At 40.4% G+C, this 20,667-nt stretch overlaps 1 protein-coding gene across 8 annotated transcripts in view; it reads right to left on the reverse strand.

Moving 5' to 3' along the window:
* Positions 1–45: 45 nt before the first annotated feature.
* Positions 46–20,667, reverse strand: part of cald1a (caldesmon 1a) — a 35,066-nt gene continuing 14,444 nt past the window's right edge. The window contains exons 2-17 of one of the 8 annotated variants that reach the window (XR_013786508.1): positions 19,667–19,762; positions 13,749–13,883; positions 11,999–12,335; positions 11,871–11,906; positions 11,557–11,793; positions 10,647–10,744; positions 9,405–9,675; positions 8,532–8,672; positions 6,913–6,956; positions 6,014–6,095; positions 5,626–5,763; positions 5,414–5,509; positions 3,987–4,055; positions 3,685–3,722; positions 2,472–2,505; positions 46–1,439 (exon numbers count right to left, since the gene is read on the reverse strand). Coding sequence is in view for 5 of the 8 variants with exons in the window: in XM_079454182.1 (XP_079310308.1) it covers positions 1,426–1,439; positions 2,472–2,505; positions 3,987–4,055; positions 5,414–5,509; positions 5,626–5,763; positions 6,014–6,095; positions 6,913–6,956; positions 8,532–8,672; positions 9,405–9,675; positions 10,647–10,744; positions 11,557–11,793; positions 11,871–11,906; positions 11,999–12,335; positions 13,749–13,883; positions 19,667–19,740 (1,806 nt within the window). In the remaining 3 variants the exon portion in view is untranslated. The remainder of the gene's footprint in view (positions 1,440–2,471; positions 2,506–3,684; positions 3,723–3,986; positions 4,056–5,413; positions 5,510–5,625; positions 5,764–6,013; positions 6,096–6,912; positions 6,957–8,531; positions 8,673–9,404; positions 9,676–10,646; positions 10,745–11,556; positions 11,794–11,870; positions 11,907–11,998; positions 12,336–13,748; positions 13,884–19,666; positions 19,763–20,667) is intronic. The other 7 variants (XM_079454183.1, XR_013786507.1, XM_079454182.1 and 4 more) reach the window with 7 other exon arrangements.

A 20,667-nucleotide genomic window follows, 5' to 3' on the forward strand; every position in this document is an offset into this window, starting at 1 on the left:
TGGAACTGAGACTATTGTTAGATGAAGCAATCCAGAGGCATCACAGGGTTTTAATGGATCTCTTTATTGTGGTTTCGGAGACGTGATACATCGTTCAAACATTTGCTTTGTAGGAAAACGTTGGCTACAATTAGTCATAGTTTTAACAAGGTTACTTTAATTAAAGGTGGTGCGACTTGCATAGTGGTATTTTGAAACAATACGTGTTAGGAAGACGAAACAAACATGATTGTCAGAAATACAGAATATTTAAACACGAATATTCTTTATGAGAAATGTTTGCATGACAACATTTACTGACAAACAACAAACAATGTCGAAGTAAAACGCAGAACTGTTGCAAAAATGTAGTAGACCATAAAAACAATTATTTAAACTTATTTAGCCACTTTAAAAGGTTTTTTGCTTTGATCTTCAGATCCAAAATTCCGCTGAAAACCAGCATGACCAGTTACAAACACACAAATCAGCAAAAACCAACATAAAACATGTCAAACCATACTAGTCTAAGATGGTTTTTCCAACAGGGGTGGGATAAGTAACCAAAGTCTTCGTTGACGGTGCATAAATGCAAATTTAGTGAGTCAAATATTGTTGATTTAGGCCAAAAGTGCACATTCCCTTTGTTCAGAGTTCTAAAAACAGTTACACTGCTTTTTTTGTGTGTGAATACAGACACATAGTTATTAACACTTAGAAAGACGACCACAAAAATCTTTAGAACAGTGCATCAAAGAGTAAAAAAGCTCAAGATAATGTAATAATGATAATGGTAATGTTCTTCTGCCGATTTAAAACTTGCTTTGATATGATATAATATTGAGAGCGTGAGCGAAGACAGCATCATGTATCGAGCAGTAAAATATAAAGTAAATTACAAAAACTTACACTATGTGCTAACATATATTATTAAGACCATTTAAAAAAACGTACAAAATACAGCTACTCTACGGGTGTCCGAAATGGGCTGATATGAAATATGACGTGAAGCTTTGCTTTAGTTATAAATTAGGTGAAAAGGGTGACGAAAAGACGAAAAAAACTATTTTGGAATGTTACGCCTTGTTCTTCCACACAAGGAATCTTGGAATGTTTTGATCTGGCTGCTATATATATAAAATATATATATTGTTTAAAATCTAAACAATAAAATTCATGCTGAATTTTCACAGCCTAAATTTCATCTCAAAGGAAGTTCTGTGCAAAAGCACTACATTAAAGACATTATGGTGCAAGACGCTGGACTGTGAAAAGTGAACAAATATATACTTTTCTCTCTCTTTCATACTGTATCAACTCACATGGATATTCCTGGGCAGTATAAAATGCTTGCGTTTTTTTTTGGTATTATTACGTTTATAAAAAGTTTTAAAAAGGAATGTTTTGCGTTCTCTTGGTCCCTGCCTCTCTTGCATCTTTGAAGGGTTAATGGCCCATTCCTGTAAAGAAAGTCACAAAATAACAAACATATAAGTGTTTCCGAACCAGTGTTTACATTTAAGTTGTCTATATGAATTTATCTCTATTTATTCGTCCTTAAAATGTCTTTAAACACATGAAAATATTTTTTGAAAATATTACATAAAAGTTCAACAGTTTTTTACAGTAGGTTTTGAAGGTCAGTGTTTCTGTGTTGCCTTACAATTACTCAATGTTTTATTTACATTAAATTTATTCAGGTAACAGACGCTTAAATGAAAAGCAACTTACAAATGTACCATTTGTCTAATGCTAAATATTAGCTAAAGGTCAATAAAAAAGTTTAGACAGTTTAAATGTATTTTCTAAGAAGAGAATTGGCACTTTAAATGTTGATTGATGATAATTTTCCAATCCAAAGCACCGATACTTGTTTATGACTATTGTTCAGTTCTTAAACGAATGTAGATTTTCATCTCCGTATCGCACATGAACGTGCTAATCTTCTGTCCACCCATGCAGTAATGTGACTAACAAAGTGCTTTAGTTCTTCTGGCAGAGATAGACGCCCATAACCCACAGTTGTGTGTGTGTGTGTGTGTGTGTGTGTGTGTGTGCGTGTGTGTGTGGGGCGTTCAAGGCAACCTCAGAAAATGACCCGTTGCCCATTACCCAAAAACGTTAGCTATGCTTGAAGGTCACAGTGTCCCCATCTAGAGGAACAAATGGTCTGCTATTAAAATAGAACACAATGCCAAAGAGGCATTTTAAAACACAGTGCCCAGGAAACAAAGAGCCTGCGGCGATGCTTTATCATTGGCAGGGCTCTCTAGCTGAACCACAAGCACAAAGTGAACACGGATGCCTTTATATTAAACATTGACGCAACCGGTGTTGACACCTGCCCTTCACAGCAGGACTTTATTTTGACCTCATTTGGATACACTTAAACTCTGCCTCGTGCTAAGTATATAGTATATTACTTCATTTTTATAAGAAAATAAATGGATACAAAAAAATCGTTCAACTAAAGACAAGTTACCATCACTTACCATTGGTGACGGATTTAGTCTCTTCTCTGCTCGTCTAGAAAAGCAGACAGGGACGCAAAGAGAAACACAAACATAAAATTCCACATGATATTTCCATTTTAACATTCAATCTCTCATTTTGTGCACATGTGCTCCAAAACCCATCAGCAGAAGTTCTTGTGGCCGTCATGCCGCGTGTACAACAACACAAATATGCTTAGCGTGGCTTTCACATAGCACTTCTTCTCCAAATTGACATACAAAGCCCTTCATTCTTTCCAGCCCTCAGCAAATAACTCTGCCGGTTTGGGTAACATCGATGCGGTTACGACCGCAGATTTCCCTTCATTAGGCTTCATACGTCACCGTCCACCAGCCTTCAAAAGCATCTGGCCAAAACTGCAGTGTGTGGTTAACCACAGCCTTGGCCAGGTCTTGACACTTCAGTGACGGCCCAGAAGTAGATCTCGATCGTGCCCCGCACCCCCTCCACATACAAAGATAGAGGCACCTACTCTAAATGTGAGTTTGATCTGGAGTCCCTGGGCTCGTGTAAATATGCATTTTGAACTTCAGACGAGATCGAAGATTAGAATTGGTTTCTATTCGTGAGTTGCATTGTGCGCGCGACCGCCATGTTTGGTAAACTGGTTCAGTGTGAAACGTCCACGCCAGCATTAAAAATAGAAACTTACGACAGACAGAGTCCTTTGTGCAGGGGTGATGGGAGAGATCGAGAAAGAGAGGAGAAACTGACCCTTTGCTATGCTACCTTAGCAACCCTGCCACGTGCCATATTGTCAGACATGCTTTTGCTCGTGTCCAATGCAACTCTATGGATGTTATGTGTTTGGAAAGTTTTGAGTGGGGTTACAAAAGGGGCAGAGCCTAGAAAGCGTAGCAAAGAGTCAATGGGGTATATGCACGCGGGACGATGACACGCTTCCGCTAAAATCTCAGCCAGCAGGGTCACTTCCGCTCTCATAGCACTAAGGAATTTATCACAGAGTGATGATGTGTTTAGTAAGAAAACGTTCAAATTTTAGCCGATAAATGTCATCGACATGTGTGCATATACCCCATTAGCAGAGGAAAGGTACTTCCTCCTTCCTGCTACAACTTCCTGTTCTCGTGGCAGTGTGCAAGAGTGAGGCGAGATCCTAAACTGCCTGGTGATGAATGCATAAAGCGTGGATCAAACACGGCCATTCCTTTGTGATGAAGCAACAATTACCTCCTCGGGTCGGTCAGATCTGTAGACAATTAGCAAGTCTTAAAATAAAAGCACAGGCAACGTTATGGCAATGTTACTGTCCGACTCTCATTCAACGTGTCGTAAGACTTTTTTGGAGGGAATTACTATTCTTTAATCGTTTCCAAAGTTGGTCATAAGGAATGTCTTCGAGATTCTCCAAAAATACCACAGGCTGTTATTTGCACAAATAAGTGCTTTATAAATTCATTCTCCAGGGACGTGAAAAATGCTCTGGATATAAATAAATAACCGAGAGAGCCGATTGGAGAGAATTGTGTTACCTTCGTATCAGAGGAACCTTTGTTTTCCCATAGATTGCGCTTGCTGGTCACGTCACCGGGCTTCAGGTCCTGCAGGAGGGAGAAGAGAGGGTAATATCACACACCGGATGGCCCTGAACTACTAAACTCACGTCACACAAATGCCAATCCACGAGGAGGGACACACGGCATGCTCGAAGGGTAGGGATGTGTGAATATCATACCTTATCTGAGGCAGAGAGAGAAAGAACAGAAGAAAGGGAGAAGGAAGAAGCCCCGGGGAAAAGAAGACAGACGTACCGAGATGCAAAAGAAAATCTAAATGTATAGGAGAAAGGAAAAATGTAAAAAGACAGGAAACCAGGCCATCATTTCATATCAGACCATAAACTAAATATGCAGTTTCTTTAATAAACACTATAAAATATCGATGGTGTCCTTAAGAAACCTCAGATCCACAGTTTTTCAAGAAAAGTAAAAACACTGCTGACAAGCCTATTTTAATACTTTTCATTGGTGAGATGCAAACAAAAATGTTTAATAAAAACAACGATTATGATAAAAAAAATAAAAATCGCAAAATATGGAGAAACGAGGTTTCAGAAGGACAGCAGCGAATTGATACGTTTTTGATAATTAAAGAAAATATGCTTTTTCCATCAAATAATAAATGAAGTGTAAGTCTATTTTGGCTAAATTTAAAATATTAGTATAATTAGCAAAATAGTGCAAAGTTTTAAAAACCTGCACCCACAGGTTGGTTTGGGTTTTGCACTTCCGGGTCTGCGTTATTATATCAAACACCATAGGCACGTGTAAATGAGGTGTGAAGTCACCCTGTAACCTTATTCTGCTTTCTAACAACTAAACCCACAACAAAACTACCCCGGGATAAGAAACAGTAACCATAAATGAACACAGCATCATTTTCACTGCGATGTCAAATTAATAGTCTATAAATACATCAAACATTCATGAATTTATGAAGGACTTCTCTGATTTGGCAGACAGTGGTTCTTGTGATCACATTTAGCTTGATACTCTAAACTGTGTGTGACTTGATTCATGACTACACAAACGTATGACATCATTTGAGAAAGCGCAGTGACGTCGCCTGACCTGATGGGTTTCCATAGCGAGGGTCCAACACTTTTAAATATTTTCAGCATCCATTCCTGCATTCCCATTCAACCATAAGAGCCTTTCTTTTAAAATAACCGATCAGAGATAAAGGACTTCTGGCATGCTGTAATACGCAGGAGGCCATGTTCTAAATACTATTATTCAACTCAAAACCTGTCGAACGTTATTCACACAATTAATTTTAGCAATTTGCTGATTTCTTTTCTTTTGGGTGATCGGCACTAGCACTAGATGGCGCCAGACAACACGCTACAACTTGATTCGCAGACTTGACTCCAACAGGACGCACAGGTGCGAGGGCTTACCGCGGGTCTTCCTCCTGATGTCTTGCCGGTCTCTGGAGTTTTATTCAACCAATCGTTGATGCGGCCAGCCACGCCCACTTTTATCACAGCTGCATCCTGTATAGGGCGGGAGAGAACACTCCCTTTAAGGTCAAAGTTCAGAATTCAAGGTTTGACAGGAAATGGATCCTAGAGGAAGAGGGGTTTCCCTCCGCCCACCGAACGTGCCAAACCTTGTTGGTGGATGCCTGGCTCCCGCCAGACCCGAAGACATTCCCCTTCTCCCACATGCTCTTAATGTTACGAATACCGTCCGTCACCATCGGAAGATCTATGGCAGCTGATCGGGGAGATTTCCCCTCTTTGTTGCTCTGAACAGAGAAAGCAAATGAGAAGAGAGGGAATAATTGGTTCCAGTTCTGTCATTTCTGAAACATAAATAACTGGAGATCTTAACAGTGATGTAGTTTAATTTTAGTCTAGTGTACACAACCATGTAGTCAATGAGAGCAAAGCAGAGATCATGCAATGCTCTATTCGGGTATCCTGTGTAGTCTGGGATTTATCTTTCGCTTGAATTTAAGAGACGTTTGGAAAGATGATAATGTTACAAGGACTCACCTGCACTGCGGTGGTGTACTGCTCTAATCTATTATCAATCTTAGACACCACGGGAGTGTGAGACGCCTTCACTGAGCTGACACTGACACACACACACAAAGAGAGACAGGTAAGTCCATGCTGGAATTTATGATACATATGAATAAAACATGACATTACAAATCAATATGAATTTGTCTAGATAATTAAGATCGGACCCTGACGGTTACAAATGTATTTTCTCAGTGCATATGAAACCAAATAGCATCCACAAACAAATAATGTTTTCTTAACCCTTGTAATAACTTTGATGGATGCATCTGGTATATATATTTTATCACATCCATATATTTTTTATTCAAGATTAACAATTCAAGATTGAAATGTTGTCTTTCACCCATGACTTTCCTTTTTTAGCATATTTTTTGCATCCTTTTCTTTATTGTTTGATATGTACTGATATAAATATTGTAATTTAAATGACAGATTGTAAACACGTCAAGGTTACTGGTGGGATAAAGTAAACGTGTAAAATATTTTAACATAAGATGTTATGGCTTTACGTGGGTCATTCATATTTTGGTTTTCTTAACTTCTGTAATAACCTTGATGGATGCATAAAATGTGGAGGTATTGTATAAAGTTCACACAGGTGTCAAAGTAATGACAGGAGTAGTTTATTAAATAAATTAAGGCCATAAAGCAACTTTTGTAAATATTGCCATCATTTACACGTCTAGTAAATTTCTTGTTGTAAAAAAGCATGGTTTTTTAATAAACAATGCTACTTGGGTTTGATACGTTGTGTTGTAATGCACTTACGTCTATACCTTTTTGGGCAATTGTGGAAAGACACTAGTCACGTTTTTGGAAAACCTAAGATGTGAAAAAGTTGTACAGGGAATAAAACATGCATTCACCTTCTCTGTGCTGATCTGTTGAGGAACTCTGCTCTTTCACCGATCTGTGAAGAGACATCATACATGAAGAAAGGTTTAAGAAAGGTCACTGCTTTAGACATGTGGAACACACACACACACACACAAAAACACAGAGATGCGAGTTGTATGTCGGGACGGCTATTCTGAGAGCCACAAGACTAGCCTGTTCCTTTCAGTATGCAACTGTAACAGGGCCAGGAGAAGCAAGGGCCCTAGACGGCCCTCCCTCTATGGGAACCGCGGCCGGTGTTCATGACATATGACGACAGGGCTGGGGAGGAGGGACGTGTTACCGTGAAGCAACAAGCAAACTCATGCGGACAAACACGCATACACTGTCGGCAAAAAAAGTCCACATCCCCCCAACCAAATGTGGGAGTTCCTAAAACAGACCTCAGCAGGAAATTCCCCATTCTCAGGCGCGTTTGAAACGTGCCGTGTTAGAATGCGGTTAAAGTAATCCTATTAGTCTAATGGTCTTCCTGCGTCCCCCCAGAGTTCACATCTCCAAGAGAAAAGCTCGCCTTTATCTCGCAAAAACACCACCACGCCATTTTGTGTTTTTGCGGATTCCGAAGGAAAGAGTCATCTGACAGCGGGAAACTGCTATTCAAAGCATGCGAAGATAAGAGAATAATTTGGAAAGGAGATTAACATCATCACGTTTGGCAAAATGCAACAAAATAAAGCAACGATGTAGATCGTCAAAAACACCACACGACACATGCAATACATACAGTGTACAAGATGACAAAGCACATCTGTGTATGAATCATCTGTATATGAAGTATAAATGGAGAAGTAAATGTGTAAGTTTTGATACAACCACAAAAGATTTCACTTTCTTAGAAAACCTTATTATGGTAGCCACAGTTTCTTTTTTAAAACAATATTTAACATTAAATGTCACTTCTGTAAAAGGATAAATAATACAAGGTTCACAAAAGCTATGGCCTATTGTTTAACGTGGAGCTGAATGCTCATGTGAACTTTGAATCTGGCTTGCTATTGTCAATTTCCTTGCAAATTCAAGTAAAAAGGCTTAAAAATTGTCGACATGCAAACTTTTGTGTGGTGTTCAGCATCTGTGTTTAATGTGTATACGCTGCTATTCATGTCTTTTTTCAATTTGTTTTTATTATTTATATTAATGAATATTTCTTATTTTATAATATTTAATTAAACAAAACGAAATGTGTCTTTCAAGACTCAAGTTATTTATCGTTTAAAAACAAATAGCACTTTTTTATTAGTGCTTGACATTGATTTAAATATTGTGATATGATGTCAAGGCTATCCTATTTAAAAAAATATTTACACAACATTTTTATCGCTTTATGTGGGTACTAGACGCGCCAATACTGATGCCAATGACTGAACTGTTGTTTTAACTTTCAGAATCATCATTTGCTCGATTAAACGTATGTATTTTGTCTAAAACAATGTTTGTTATTCGCTTTAACTTCACAAGTGCACAATCATCACATTGTTCTCCTTGTTAAGTTCAAGAGATAATGCAGATAACTGCTTTATCACGAGTTCTCTGCGTTCCCATGAGTCAGCTGATGGCCGGGCTGATTGACAGCTCCGTTTCTAACCTTCATTGATGATCCTCTGGGGCTGACGCATCTAAAAGGCTTTCCGGCCTCTCCGTCCACTGAATCCTCCACCTTCTGTCTCCTCTCGGCCGCCTCGGCTCTCCGCTTCTCGATCTCCTCCTTCATCAGTCTCTTCTCATCCTGCAGAATAAAACAAACGGTCACCATCACACCGGCACGCTTCCTGTAAACGGAGTCATCAACCAAACCACAGACGTAAAGCCAATCGCACACGGACTGATTTGGGATCCGCGCGTCCCAGACAATATCAGCGAATGTCCTTCTTTCAATAAACAAGGATAATAATGTGAAAAATAAACTACACAATCTAGACCGTATCTATCTATGTCACCCGGTGGATGTGTGACGACAGTGAACTGGCAGCTGGCCGCATTCCTTAGCAGCTGGGGCTTCATAAAGAAGCCTTATTTACGACAGGGTTTTTTGCCACGGCCCGCCGGTCTCTAATCTCTAATTAGTCCTTTTTCATTTACTGCCTCTTTTCATTAGCAACAAGGAGCGCATGGCATTACAATGCTGAGCGCAGGACTGGTGGCCATCATTCTCGTAGGGTGGTACGGAGCTCATGTCGAATGAGGTCTGTAAATATATATACACTGTACGTCATGTGAATGCAGATGAATTATGACAGCTTATCGTGATTGTGAATATACAGAAGGTATGTGTGACAGATTTCTTGAGGAGCGGTGAGCAATATCACGTTACTGTTAAATGGGCACATTTGGAAGCCTGTATACTTTAAGTCCTCTTCGCACAAGCACAGAAAGAAAGAACATTAATGATTTCCCACAAAGAAAAAAAAACGCCATTACAGCGGTGAAACATTAACCAGGAAACGTTCATCAAACACACCTCCTCTTTGGCTTTCCTCTCGGCATCCTCCTGCTTCCTCCTCCGCTCCTCCTCTTCCAGCACCTTCCTCCTCTCCTCCCTCTTCCTCTTCAGCTCCTCCAGCTCCACTTCGGCCTCTTGCTGCTTCTGCCTCATCTTCTCGAACTCCTCGCTCTCCATCTCATCTCGCCTCCTCCGCAGCTCATCCAGCTTTCTCTCGGCCTCCAGGCGAGCGTCTTCGCCGTCCGCCTCCTCCGTCTCGGGTGCCTCGGAAGAGCGCAGGCTGCCTCGGCTGTCACGCGCACAAACAAACAATGCACATGCCAGAATGCCTTTGTTTAGGGAAATGTTAAGAGGGTCATATATGTGATGTTTGCGTGTAAGGAGAACATAAGCTATTCACACAGAATGTTGGTGAATCAGCAAGCTCCTGTCTAAGGTGACACAGTCTCCGGTTACAGCTGAGCAAAGCCCGTAGGACTCTGGGATCGGGTGACCACGCATATACTTCACAAAACTTTGGCCTGTTTTCTAGATGTCAATAGAGATGTCAAACTTATGTTTGGTAATTCAATCTGAGATAAACAGGTCTTGTGGCTTTGTTTGTTTTGGAAAGAAACGTTTCGCTTTGAAAATAGTAAGATACAGATTGCCACACTCAAAAATGACTCAACGCTTTATAAAGATTAAGATATAAACCAACAAACCAAAGATTGTTGTTAATAAATAATCATATATATTAATTTATTAATTGTTTGTTTGTTTATTAATTAAATATATATGTATGTATGTATCAATATTTCATCTCTCTCTCTCTCTCTCTCTCTCTCTCTCTCTCTCTCTCTCTCTCTCTCTCTCTCTCTCTCTCTCTCTCTCTCTCTCTCTCTCTCTCTCTCTCTCTCTCTCTCTCTCTCTCTCTCTCTCTCTCTCCATAAATATATATCTATATTGTTTATTACTAAATTTATTATTATATTTATTATTATCTTTCTGATTTTTGTTTGTTGTGCATCAAGAATCACTTATACATCCTCAAAATTTATGTTGCAAACAAAGTTGTGTTGAAACTTTATTTTGTTAAGTCCAACGTTCTCCCCAAACAGACGATTCGTTCTGACACGCGTCAACGTCGTTTTAACTTCCTGCACGTTCTCACGCTGTGATTTTCATATTCACCATCTGATATGGAAATCTCCAAATTGTTTGGAATAAGAAGCCTGGACAATCTTATCACAATTATTAAGTATTTACATCGGCACTGACCTGAAGGTCCTCTCTGCTTTCTTGTGTTTGGGAGGGCTGTCATCACACACCGCTCCATTCGGATGTTTGTTCTTCCTCATTACATCTTCATCCTCCGTCTACACGCATACAAAAACAACTGAGTGATGTGCTGTAATCGGTGTGTGTTTGTGAGAGAATGTGAACAAAAGAAATGGTTTTGGAAGAACATAATGTTCAATAAAGGAACTGCTGGGTGCGACTGGTTCACTCCGTGGATAAATAATAAAAGGAAAGAGCGGGGAGTATTCATGTGTCATTCACAGGAAACTGTGCGAGAGCATTTCAGGAAAACCTTTTATATTTGATTTGATCTGAACGCTGCAAAAATTTGACCAAATCCCAAAGAACCAGGGCAGTAACCGACATACTAGAAATCATACAAATGATATGGTTTCCTGAGAATGACAGACCGTCCCACATGCACAAACAGACAACATCAACTCCACACGGTTGTGCAGCAGGCAGTGACACACAATGTGTAACCACAGATCGGATCGGCATCCCGTCATTGCTTTAATGTGAACTTTTTGACACTGTGAATGAAAAACGCTGGTGAAACCACAACACGCTGTGCTAAAACCCATGCCTGGATGCTTTAAGAATTTGGGGTGAACATATTACACACCCGTCTCCAAAACTTTTAAACGCACCATGAAATGGTTTAATGAACGCAATTACCCTTTTAAAACAGAAACTTGTTTCTATAAAACAAGTTTCGTCACACATTGACTTTTTTTCATTGCCTCGAGTTGTTCTTGTAAATAAACTCACAAAAGATCGATTTAAATTCCACAGGGCCTTTCAGAATGATGGATTGTTTTTCATTTTTTCACCCCAAATCCAAACCATCCATCCTAACACAGTCCCGTGCACATTTTCAGCCTCTTACCAAAACCTCATTATTCTCATAAAGCTCCGTCTCTTCTTTCTCAAAGCTTTCTGCCTCTCTCGTCTCATCCAATCCGTTCTCTGTAAACCCCTCTCTCTCAAACTCTCTCTTTTCCTCCCATACACCCGCAGTGTCATTTTCCACCTCCGTCTCCAAAACAACCGCAGAATCATCTGCCACTTCATTTAAAATCACCTCATTTTCTCTGGAGAAAGGAGGCAAGCCGCTCTGCTCGCCCTAGAAATGGAAATTCAGTCACATGCTTTAATGTGTCGAAAGAGAACAAAAAACGAGCACCCATCTCCGTACTATACCTCATCAGCTATTTTAGAAGCTTCCTCGACCGATTCCTACGTGTGAACAAAGTTAAATAACATAAACACAAATCCTCAGCACTAAACAGAGGTTATTAACTAGAAAACTAAAGAAAAAGCGAACACACCTGTTCCCTCAGGAAAGACCTCCGAGGCTTTTCAACTACGACCTCCTCTCGAGGAATTTCCTCCTTCTCCTCCTCTCGAGCCGCCTCCTTGCTGTTCACCTCCTCCTCAGCCTCGTAGCTCCGCCCACGCTGCAGGCCGACGCCGCTCTCCTCCTGACCGTAGTGAGAGGTTTGGCTCTCTATCTCTCGCTGTCTGTCGAGCGCCTCCATCATTCTCCTCTGCCTGCGCTCCTCTCTCTTAGCCAGACGCTCCAGCAGGGCCTGTTCCTCCTCGTCCTCGTCTCCCGGTGTGCTGGAGGTCACCACTGAGGAGGACACAGTCTCTGTCACAGTCACGCTGGAAGAAAAGAGGACAGAAGAAGATAAAACATCTAGAATAAGTAGACACGATGGTGCTCTAAATATGAAGCTTGATGCTGATTGAAATAGTTTTTCTGCTGCTGTGGTCAACTTTAGGGTCACCAAACCAGATCAACAAAAACATTAGAACTCGCACTAAAAACCCACAATAATTAAAATAGGTAAAACACTATAATCCATATACATTATATATATATATATGCAAAATCCTTAAGCAAAAACTGAAATGTGAGTTGGCTAAAAGGACAAAGATCGGGGCTGGTAATCGATTGGCTATTGGTTCAATCTCCACAAGAGACAATCCATCAAAATATCGCTGCACAGCAGAAACCTTGTATATCCAAAACCTTTATTTTTAAGACACAAAAAATATTTTTCATAGTTAAAGTCGTCATGAAACAATGTTTATTTGAGTGAAACAGCTTCTTGAATGAGAAAAATGGGCGGGACTTGATTTTAATCTTTGGGAATTGATTGGATTGTTGGTAGGTAGAAGCCTGGCCCTCATGGCCGAGACATACAATTTGATTTCGATTAAAGATCATGAGGGCGCTTGAATAAAATGGCCCACACAAATCAATAATGTATAATAAACACTGCAATATTACAGCAGGGTTCATTTTGGTTTCGCCCGACAGTGATAATACGCAACATAGGACTTCATAACCAGTGGGCACTAGGACATTGGACGCTCAGCCCATCGCCATGCGCCTGACACTGTAGGTTAATATAGTCTGACGGCACCGCTTGGCAAACGTTTACTCTACATCAGCTCATTTGACAATAGATGGAGCTGTGTCTGCTCACACATCAGAAACAATTCTGCTCTTGTCTGTCCGTCTTCGGCGTCCATTCACAGCACAAAGACTCAGTGTCTGTGTGTGTCAGAGGAGTCCAGAGCTTCCGCTACCATGACCCGATGCAGGAAGTTATTCATCATCGCCGCCCACCAGTGGACGACGCATGGCTCGTCCGACAAAGGTTTAGTCTCTGACGTGAAAGCCGGTGTGATAGCTTTGTGCATTATATACTGTAAAGGCGCTATGGAAAAAGGGTCCAGATTACACCCGTGAATAAATGACAATTTTTTAACAAACGCCTTTGTAAACAAGGTCAGATGATGTCACTTCCTGTGAAGCTCAGATGATGTTTTCACGTTGTGATAATGTTGATCATCAGGGTTTGAACAAACTGGCCATGCCAGCCGGAGTGTAAAATGCCAATACTAAAGACGTTCTTGCACATTTTTCTATTCAACTTTCTTGTTAGTTGGTACTAATTATCGTATATTGGTGCTTATAACCTCCAAACCACTATTATATTAGAAAAATGTTAAATAAAATCACATTCAGCGGTCTACATCAGAAATGTAACGGATTGTGTGCGTCACCTGTGGCTGTTGTTGAGCTCTGTGTTGTCAGGCACCTCCTCGCTCTCTTTACTGCGGAGTCTCTCCTGTCGTGCTCTCCTCCGGCGCTCACGGGCGACCTCCTCCTCATCCTCCTCGCTCCTTCGGTTCGCCATCCTGAAAACAGACACACACGGTTACTCCACAGGAGACAGCATGACTCGGGGCTCAAGTCACTTTGGCAGACAGGATGTTTTTCATTGTCACAGCTGCTACTGCTGGAGATGAACTTTCACTGCCTGTCAGCTGTGTGTGATTGTGTGTGAGGTTTGGCAGATGATGAAGGCCCTTGACGTTCAGTCTACCCGACAGCCCGGAGACTTGTGAGTAACTTAAGGTTTCCAGATCTTTCACGCATTTTCTGAGATTCTACAAGTGTCTCCAGCTAAAGCTCCGTCCACTTTATACACTTGACGTTTTTACACTTTAAGAATATAAAATTACTAAAATCTTTGAAGCAATTCAGCATCACTTCCCGACACCAATTACGATAAACTAAATTCACAACAAATATTGATTTATTATCTAAACAGTTTGATGCTGATTGCCTCAAAATGACTTATTAGTAAATGAGAACCATCTTTGAGAACAATGAGAATCACAAACTCAAACATAGTAAAACATCCAGATGCGTTACCATGATGAGAACAGGGCGAGGACATATATGTGGTTGATAGTTAATCCTGGTTAATTTGGCACAATATCATTTCTTTTGAAATACACACCAAACTTGTTGAGAAGCTGTATGTGCGAACAGAGAGCAGCAGGTTTTCCTGAATGTACTGCGATCAGGAATGTGTTGAACGCCCATGCAAAACCTTGGGGAGAGTGATATCATATAGAGAGTTCTAGACCGCTTGCAAAATCTGATCTTTTACTCGGTCTTTAAAAATTCAATTTAAAGGGATGCTTTACGACCAAATCAATTTCCCCATGCTTTACTCACCCTCAAGGTATCCTAACTGAATATGGTTTTCTTCTGGAAGGATAATGCAGTCGGCATTATAATACCACGTATCATTTTAATTCCAAACAGTAGAATGGGAGTGAACGGGTGTTGACATTTTGAAGCTCCCAAAAGTGCATCCATCGATCCAAGGACTGCTCGCCACGGCTCCGTGGTTTTATAGTTCTTCAGAAGCAAATCGATGCGTTTAAGAGAAATATCCATATTCACAGTCTGCTGCCGGAAGAACAAGCCTCTGGTTCATGCGCATTCGAGAGATGAAGGAAGCTTGACATCAACGTTTATAGCGTTGTCAATATGGATATTTATCTTAAACAAATGCATCGATTCGCTTCAGAATACTTAAGACAAATAAAAAACCTCTCTCTCAACAGCCTGGCATTTGTTGAAACTAGTAACTTTGCTACTGTATGACATATCGCTTATTGCTCCCTGAACTCTCTATGTCGCTTTGGATAAAAGCGTCTGCTAAATGACTAAATGTTAAGACAATTTCAATAGCATTTCAATATGACAGGATCACAAAATAATGCGTTTAAAATAAATGTATTCTAAACAAGCTGAAATGACTTTCGGAAAGTGTGCTCGGATGGGTTCCGTAAAGGTTGTGAAAGCGTTCCTTCAACGTCTTTTAGAACAATGGACAAACTTTGTCATTTATAGACAAAGACATCGAATGATTTAGGATAATTCAAGGTCTTGTGATGCGAGAGATCAAACTTCACGAGGTGGATTTTGGATTGGCGATGCTTCTTTAACGTTCTGCACCGTAAGTATTTCTATGAAAGAAAACCTATAGGGATTTAGAAACTCCACTTTAAAGGCAATGCTGTAACAGCATCCCACCTCCCGGCATTTTTAATACATGTAGCCATTCCAGACTTAAATCCAGACCCCAGCCAAACATGTTTCCATATGGAGCACGTCTCAAAGGCGAGCGTAACATTAATTGTTTTATAGTGTGTGCGGTTAGCGAGCAACATTTTATTGCATTCATAAACTCGATAAATAAAGCCACGGTTACAGTGTGGGAAATCACACTGACATGGAGTTAATGTTGCAGCTAATTTCATGCTCGCAATAATAACACAGATGACAAAACGCAGAGCGGATTACTACATCCAGCTGACAAACATCCAGACTGTAACGCGGGACGTATCCCAGCGATTTTCAGTTCGTCCAAAGATTTAATAAATGTCAATGAAAACAGTGCACGGGACCAAAGCTCAAGAGAGCAATCGCAGACACTACACTAAGGTTTGGAGAACGAATAAGAACAGATGGAGAGCGAGAGAGACCATTTTGTTCCCACGCTCCCTTTGCTATCTTCATCTTATGCATCTACTAACCCCTCGCTTCTCTTCAATTATACACATTATAAACATAAATTGAAATATACGATTCTGCCGCCGTGAAAAGTAGTTTTGGCCCATTGTTTGGTATAATATAAGGATGAACTCAACCATTAGTTTAAATGAACCTAGAAAATTTCCATATTTGACCCAAAATAAAACATTCCAGCAATTTCGGTTAAAACAATCCGGCACAGGATAATTAAAACCCAGTGGTTTGGTTTGTAAATTTCTTACCCATCCATGAAGCAAAACAACCCGCCATTTTTTAGCTTGTAAGCCATGCATTGCACATTAGCATATATCTCTGACAACAATTAGCACATTTTTGTCTATTATCCAAGGAATTTTAGTAGAAACATCTGAGAAAGTTTATATGATGATAATCAAAACGGTCTTCCAATAACAGAGAGAGAGAGAGAGAGAGAGAGAGAGAGAGAGAGAGAGAGAGAGAGAGAGAGAGAGAGAGAGAGAGAGAGAGAGAGAGAGAGAGAGAGAGAGAGAGAGAGAGAGAGAGAGAGAGAGAGAGAGAGAGAGAGAGAGAGAGAGAGAGAGAGAGAGAGAGAGAGAGAGAGAGAGAGAGAGAGAGAGAGAGAGAGAGAGAGAGAGAGAGAGAGAGAGAGAGAGAGAGAGAAGAGAGAGAGAGAAGAGAGAGAGAGAGAGAGAGAAAGAGAGAGAGAGCGCGAGAGAGCGAGAAGTCGTGATATTACCATTTTCTTAAAAGCTGTTAAATGTTCTTGTTCTCCTTTCTGTTCGATTTTATTCCTCCTAGTTATGTAAATGGATAGCTTTGCAATACCAACAATAAAATTAAGCAAATTACATTTAAATTTTCCCTTAATGGTAGCGCTGAGCTGGATAGAAACGGCAGGTTTTAGTAATCATTACTCTGAGCAATCCTCACCAAGCCAGCAGTCAAAACATTCCTGTGTGTGCATGTGAAGTAGTGACCTAGCTTTGTGCTGGAACACATGGAGCCGTCTTTAGAAAGGCCACTGCAGTCACACGGGGCGTGTGTGCGCATTTATGCCTGCGTACGTTTGTGTAAAGAGGAACTCTTCAGACCCTTTTGCATTTTATTTAAAATGCAAAACAGCTTCTGTGGGAAGCCAGGCTGAATGGAGATCAGAAATCTAAGCAGGGTTGAGTCTGGCGAATACCTGGATGGGAGACCTTCAGGTGTTAGTGAATCCTGTAGGGGGCTTTTGTATTATTTTTATACGTTACCCAAAAAAAGAAACATCTTTATGTCTTTCCAAAACTGTATTACTTTGTTTTGCAGAACACAAAAGATATTTTGAAGAACCTTTGTAACCAAACAACATTGGACCCCATTGACTTCAATTGTATGAACACAAAACCCCGGATATATTTTTTGTTTTCTCAAAATGTTTTCTTTTGTGTTCCACTAAAGAAAGAGTCAATGACGTTTTCAATGAAGACAAGTTTATTTTTGGGTGAACTATCCCAAAAAACTATACCTATAAAATATAAAGGGGCCAGCCAATCATATGGGGGACCTCAGATCTGTACGGTCCATGAGACCACCTAAAAGCTCTTTCACACTTCATCACAACTAAAGCCAAACCTCTTGACGTGTGTGAGTCAAAGTGATACAGGTAGAGAAAAATTTGATCACGTGGCCACATCTCGCTCGCTCGCACATATTCCTTCCTTTTAACTTGTCATTTCTACCCATTCAAATGTTGGCACATCTTTCAGAGGAAAGAACTGGCGCACGTCAAGCCATCATCGCCTGATAGAAATGCAACACAGCTCGGATGCCAAGCCTCGTGTTATCAGACTTTGTACGTCAGGGCCGAGCCAACATCTGCCCGCCCGTTGTTGCCCTGTTCTCACTCAGTAAATACATAAGGGAAGGGGAGCGCCGCAAATCTTCGTGAGTAAACGCTTTTAACGTACAGCTTTTTGGCAGGATGACAGCACTTATCGCTCCTACCCCGAAAAGTGTGCCTGCGCTACGTTTCACATTGTGATGGCGGACGAACGGACTGGGCCAGCGACATGTGCTTTTGACTAGGTCAATTACGGGAAAAGAGTAAATATTGATTGTTACAGCATCTTTGCAAAATGGAAGCAATTTAATAGCACGATTGAATCTTTTATCGAACACACGAGCGCCAGGAGAGGAGCAGGCCAAATTGAAACGACTCCACAAGAACAAACACAGGAGTCGAGTTGAACGAGTTGCATTTCTAATCTTTTGTTGCATACGTTTGCTGCCAAATGCATTATTTGGCATGAGGCATACAATTCCACCCTTACAGAGGTTTACAATGTAAAGTCAGAAACGGCATTTGTTTTCTGACGTGCTGTAAAGTATAATGGGTTCTAATCGATGTATTAGAAGCATCCAGCTTCTGCCCACCGATTGGGTGGAAATATCCCATATATTTAAAAAGACGTGAAAGCATTTTATGGAAACAAGCTTTGAGGAAACGGGAAGGTTTTAGTAGACGTGAACCCGACACTTGGATCGCACCCTACGTACTTTGTAAAAATTGCCAAATTTTAGAGCTTGTGATAATAGAAATAAAAAATAGGATTATATGAAGCTTCCCGGCTGCGGTAAATATACATAAAAAGAAAATAGTAAAGAAGCTTTGAGCCCTTGGGAACATGCCGGACTTGGAAACCATCTGAATCAGCGCAAAGCAGACAATCGATCCACCAAGGCAAGCTGTTTTTCAGAGTAATAAGCTATAGTTGCATGTTTAAAAGTCATTCCCCACAATTCTTTTTGACGGGCCATATGTCTCCATGACACAGCTTTAAGCAAAATGCACAGAGCTCAAAGGAAATCAGTGCTCTCCGATGCAAAATGGATCAGCGGTTCCAGTGTGTATGGGAGTGTCACATTTCCTTAAATGGTCAAAAGCATCGCAAATGTGTCAAACCTGGAATGTTTAACATTTGTTTATCGTTGTGTTCCTGCTTTAAATAGTGAATTCCATCATCGCACAGACGACAAAGAGGGTGATAAGATCAGTCAGTATCTGCACACAACATTTTTCTGACTAACTGGATTGTCAATATCGTATCTTTGCAATTTTTTGTGCCGTTGTATTATTTTGATAACTTAAAGGGACAGTTCACCCAAAAATGAAAATTGTGTCATGATTCACTCACCCTCGAGGTTTGACAAGCTTGGTAGAAAAATGTACAGTGGTAGTCAAAAGGTTCCCAGAACTGTTTGCTTTTCTACATTCTTCAAAATACTATCTGTGTGTACCAGAACAAATATACAGTATTTATACAGATTTGAAACAACTCTAGGGCGAGTAAACCACGACCGAATTAAATTTTTTCTTGGTGTACTGTCCCTTTAAGGTTTGCACAAAGAAGGATAACAATGGTTATAAGATTGAATAGCGTAGCAATAACTAACAATAATGATACAAAAAAGCATTTTTTTGCCGATTAATGAAAAACACAGACAGCCTATCAGAATTCATCAAATTTAAAGGGCTCACGCATTTAAAACTGTAGCACACATGGCCTTCATTAATACAAATACTTGTGAATCTGAATGGAATATGCAAGATTGATCAAAACGTTACCTCTCCGCCTCTAGACGCATCTCCTCGCGCTTCTGTCTCCTGAGCTCCCGGCGCCGTTCGAAATCATCATCCATGTTCAGTCCTGAGAGCGTGACCCTGAAAAAATACCATATATCTCCTTTAGTCCCACGCACGAATCCTACACAAACTCACTAAATATTCCCTCTACACGGCATGGTGCATATTACTGAATATGGTTCTGAACGTCTGGATTCCACAGCAGCTGTGTGTATTTGGTTAACCTTTTCACACACACCAAAAAAAAAAAAAAATCACGCATTCCCATATGCAAGACGTTTACAGCCATTCTTTTCTCAGCCTGACATCAAACAGATCAGAAGTTTGTTTTCATAATACCACTTAAAATGGAAATTGTGTGGGAGAGAGAGCGAGCGAGGATAGGATTTTAACACAGGATGTCCACTCAGTCGAGCAGAAAGAGTCTCACTAAATATACTGCGGACTACATAGTAGAGAAAGAGGGCCCACCCAGGAGATATAGAGCTGTTGTCATTAATCTCGGCCCTGTGACGCTATAGACAAGGCGTTTGGAGACCGACGTAGCTTAACCATACTGATGATAACCTCTGGAACAGTCTATTGACACTTTTCTTTTCTCAATAATCCAAACAGGGAATGGAAATCGTAAGGAATTTACCAATTCTGGTATATTCTGAAATGCAAGGAAGCATCTAGCGTCTCAGTCTAGCTAGATGGCATCTGTATTTTTTTGTCAATTTTGCATCGCCATGTGATGTTTTTATCTTTTCTCTCTTATATCTCTGCTATCCATCCAAATAAATTGCATGTGACGAAAACTGACTTGGCAAGACCCTGTCTATATGAAACAGACTGTGGTCTATATTCCCCACAGCCCCATTTTATTTGCAAAAACAAACAAACTAACTAAAATGTTTGTTTACAACGTTTGTAACGTAACTTCTTAAAAACTAGATTGAAAACTAAATTTTCATTCCCAGCACGAAGTGTATTTCAGTATG

This window comes from Barbatula barbatula (genome assembly GCF_947034865.1).
Source record: "Barbatula barbatula genome assembly, chromosome: 4".
In the NCBI taxonomy this organism is placed as follows: domain Eukaryota; kingdom Metazoa; phylum Chordata; class Actinopteri; order Cypriniformes; family Nemacheilidae; genus Barbatula; species Barbatula barbatula.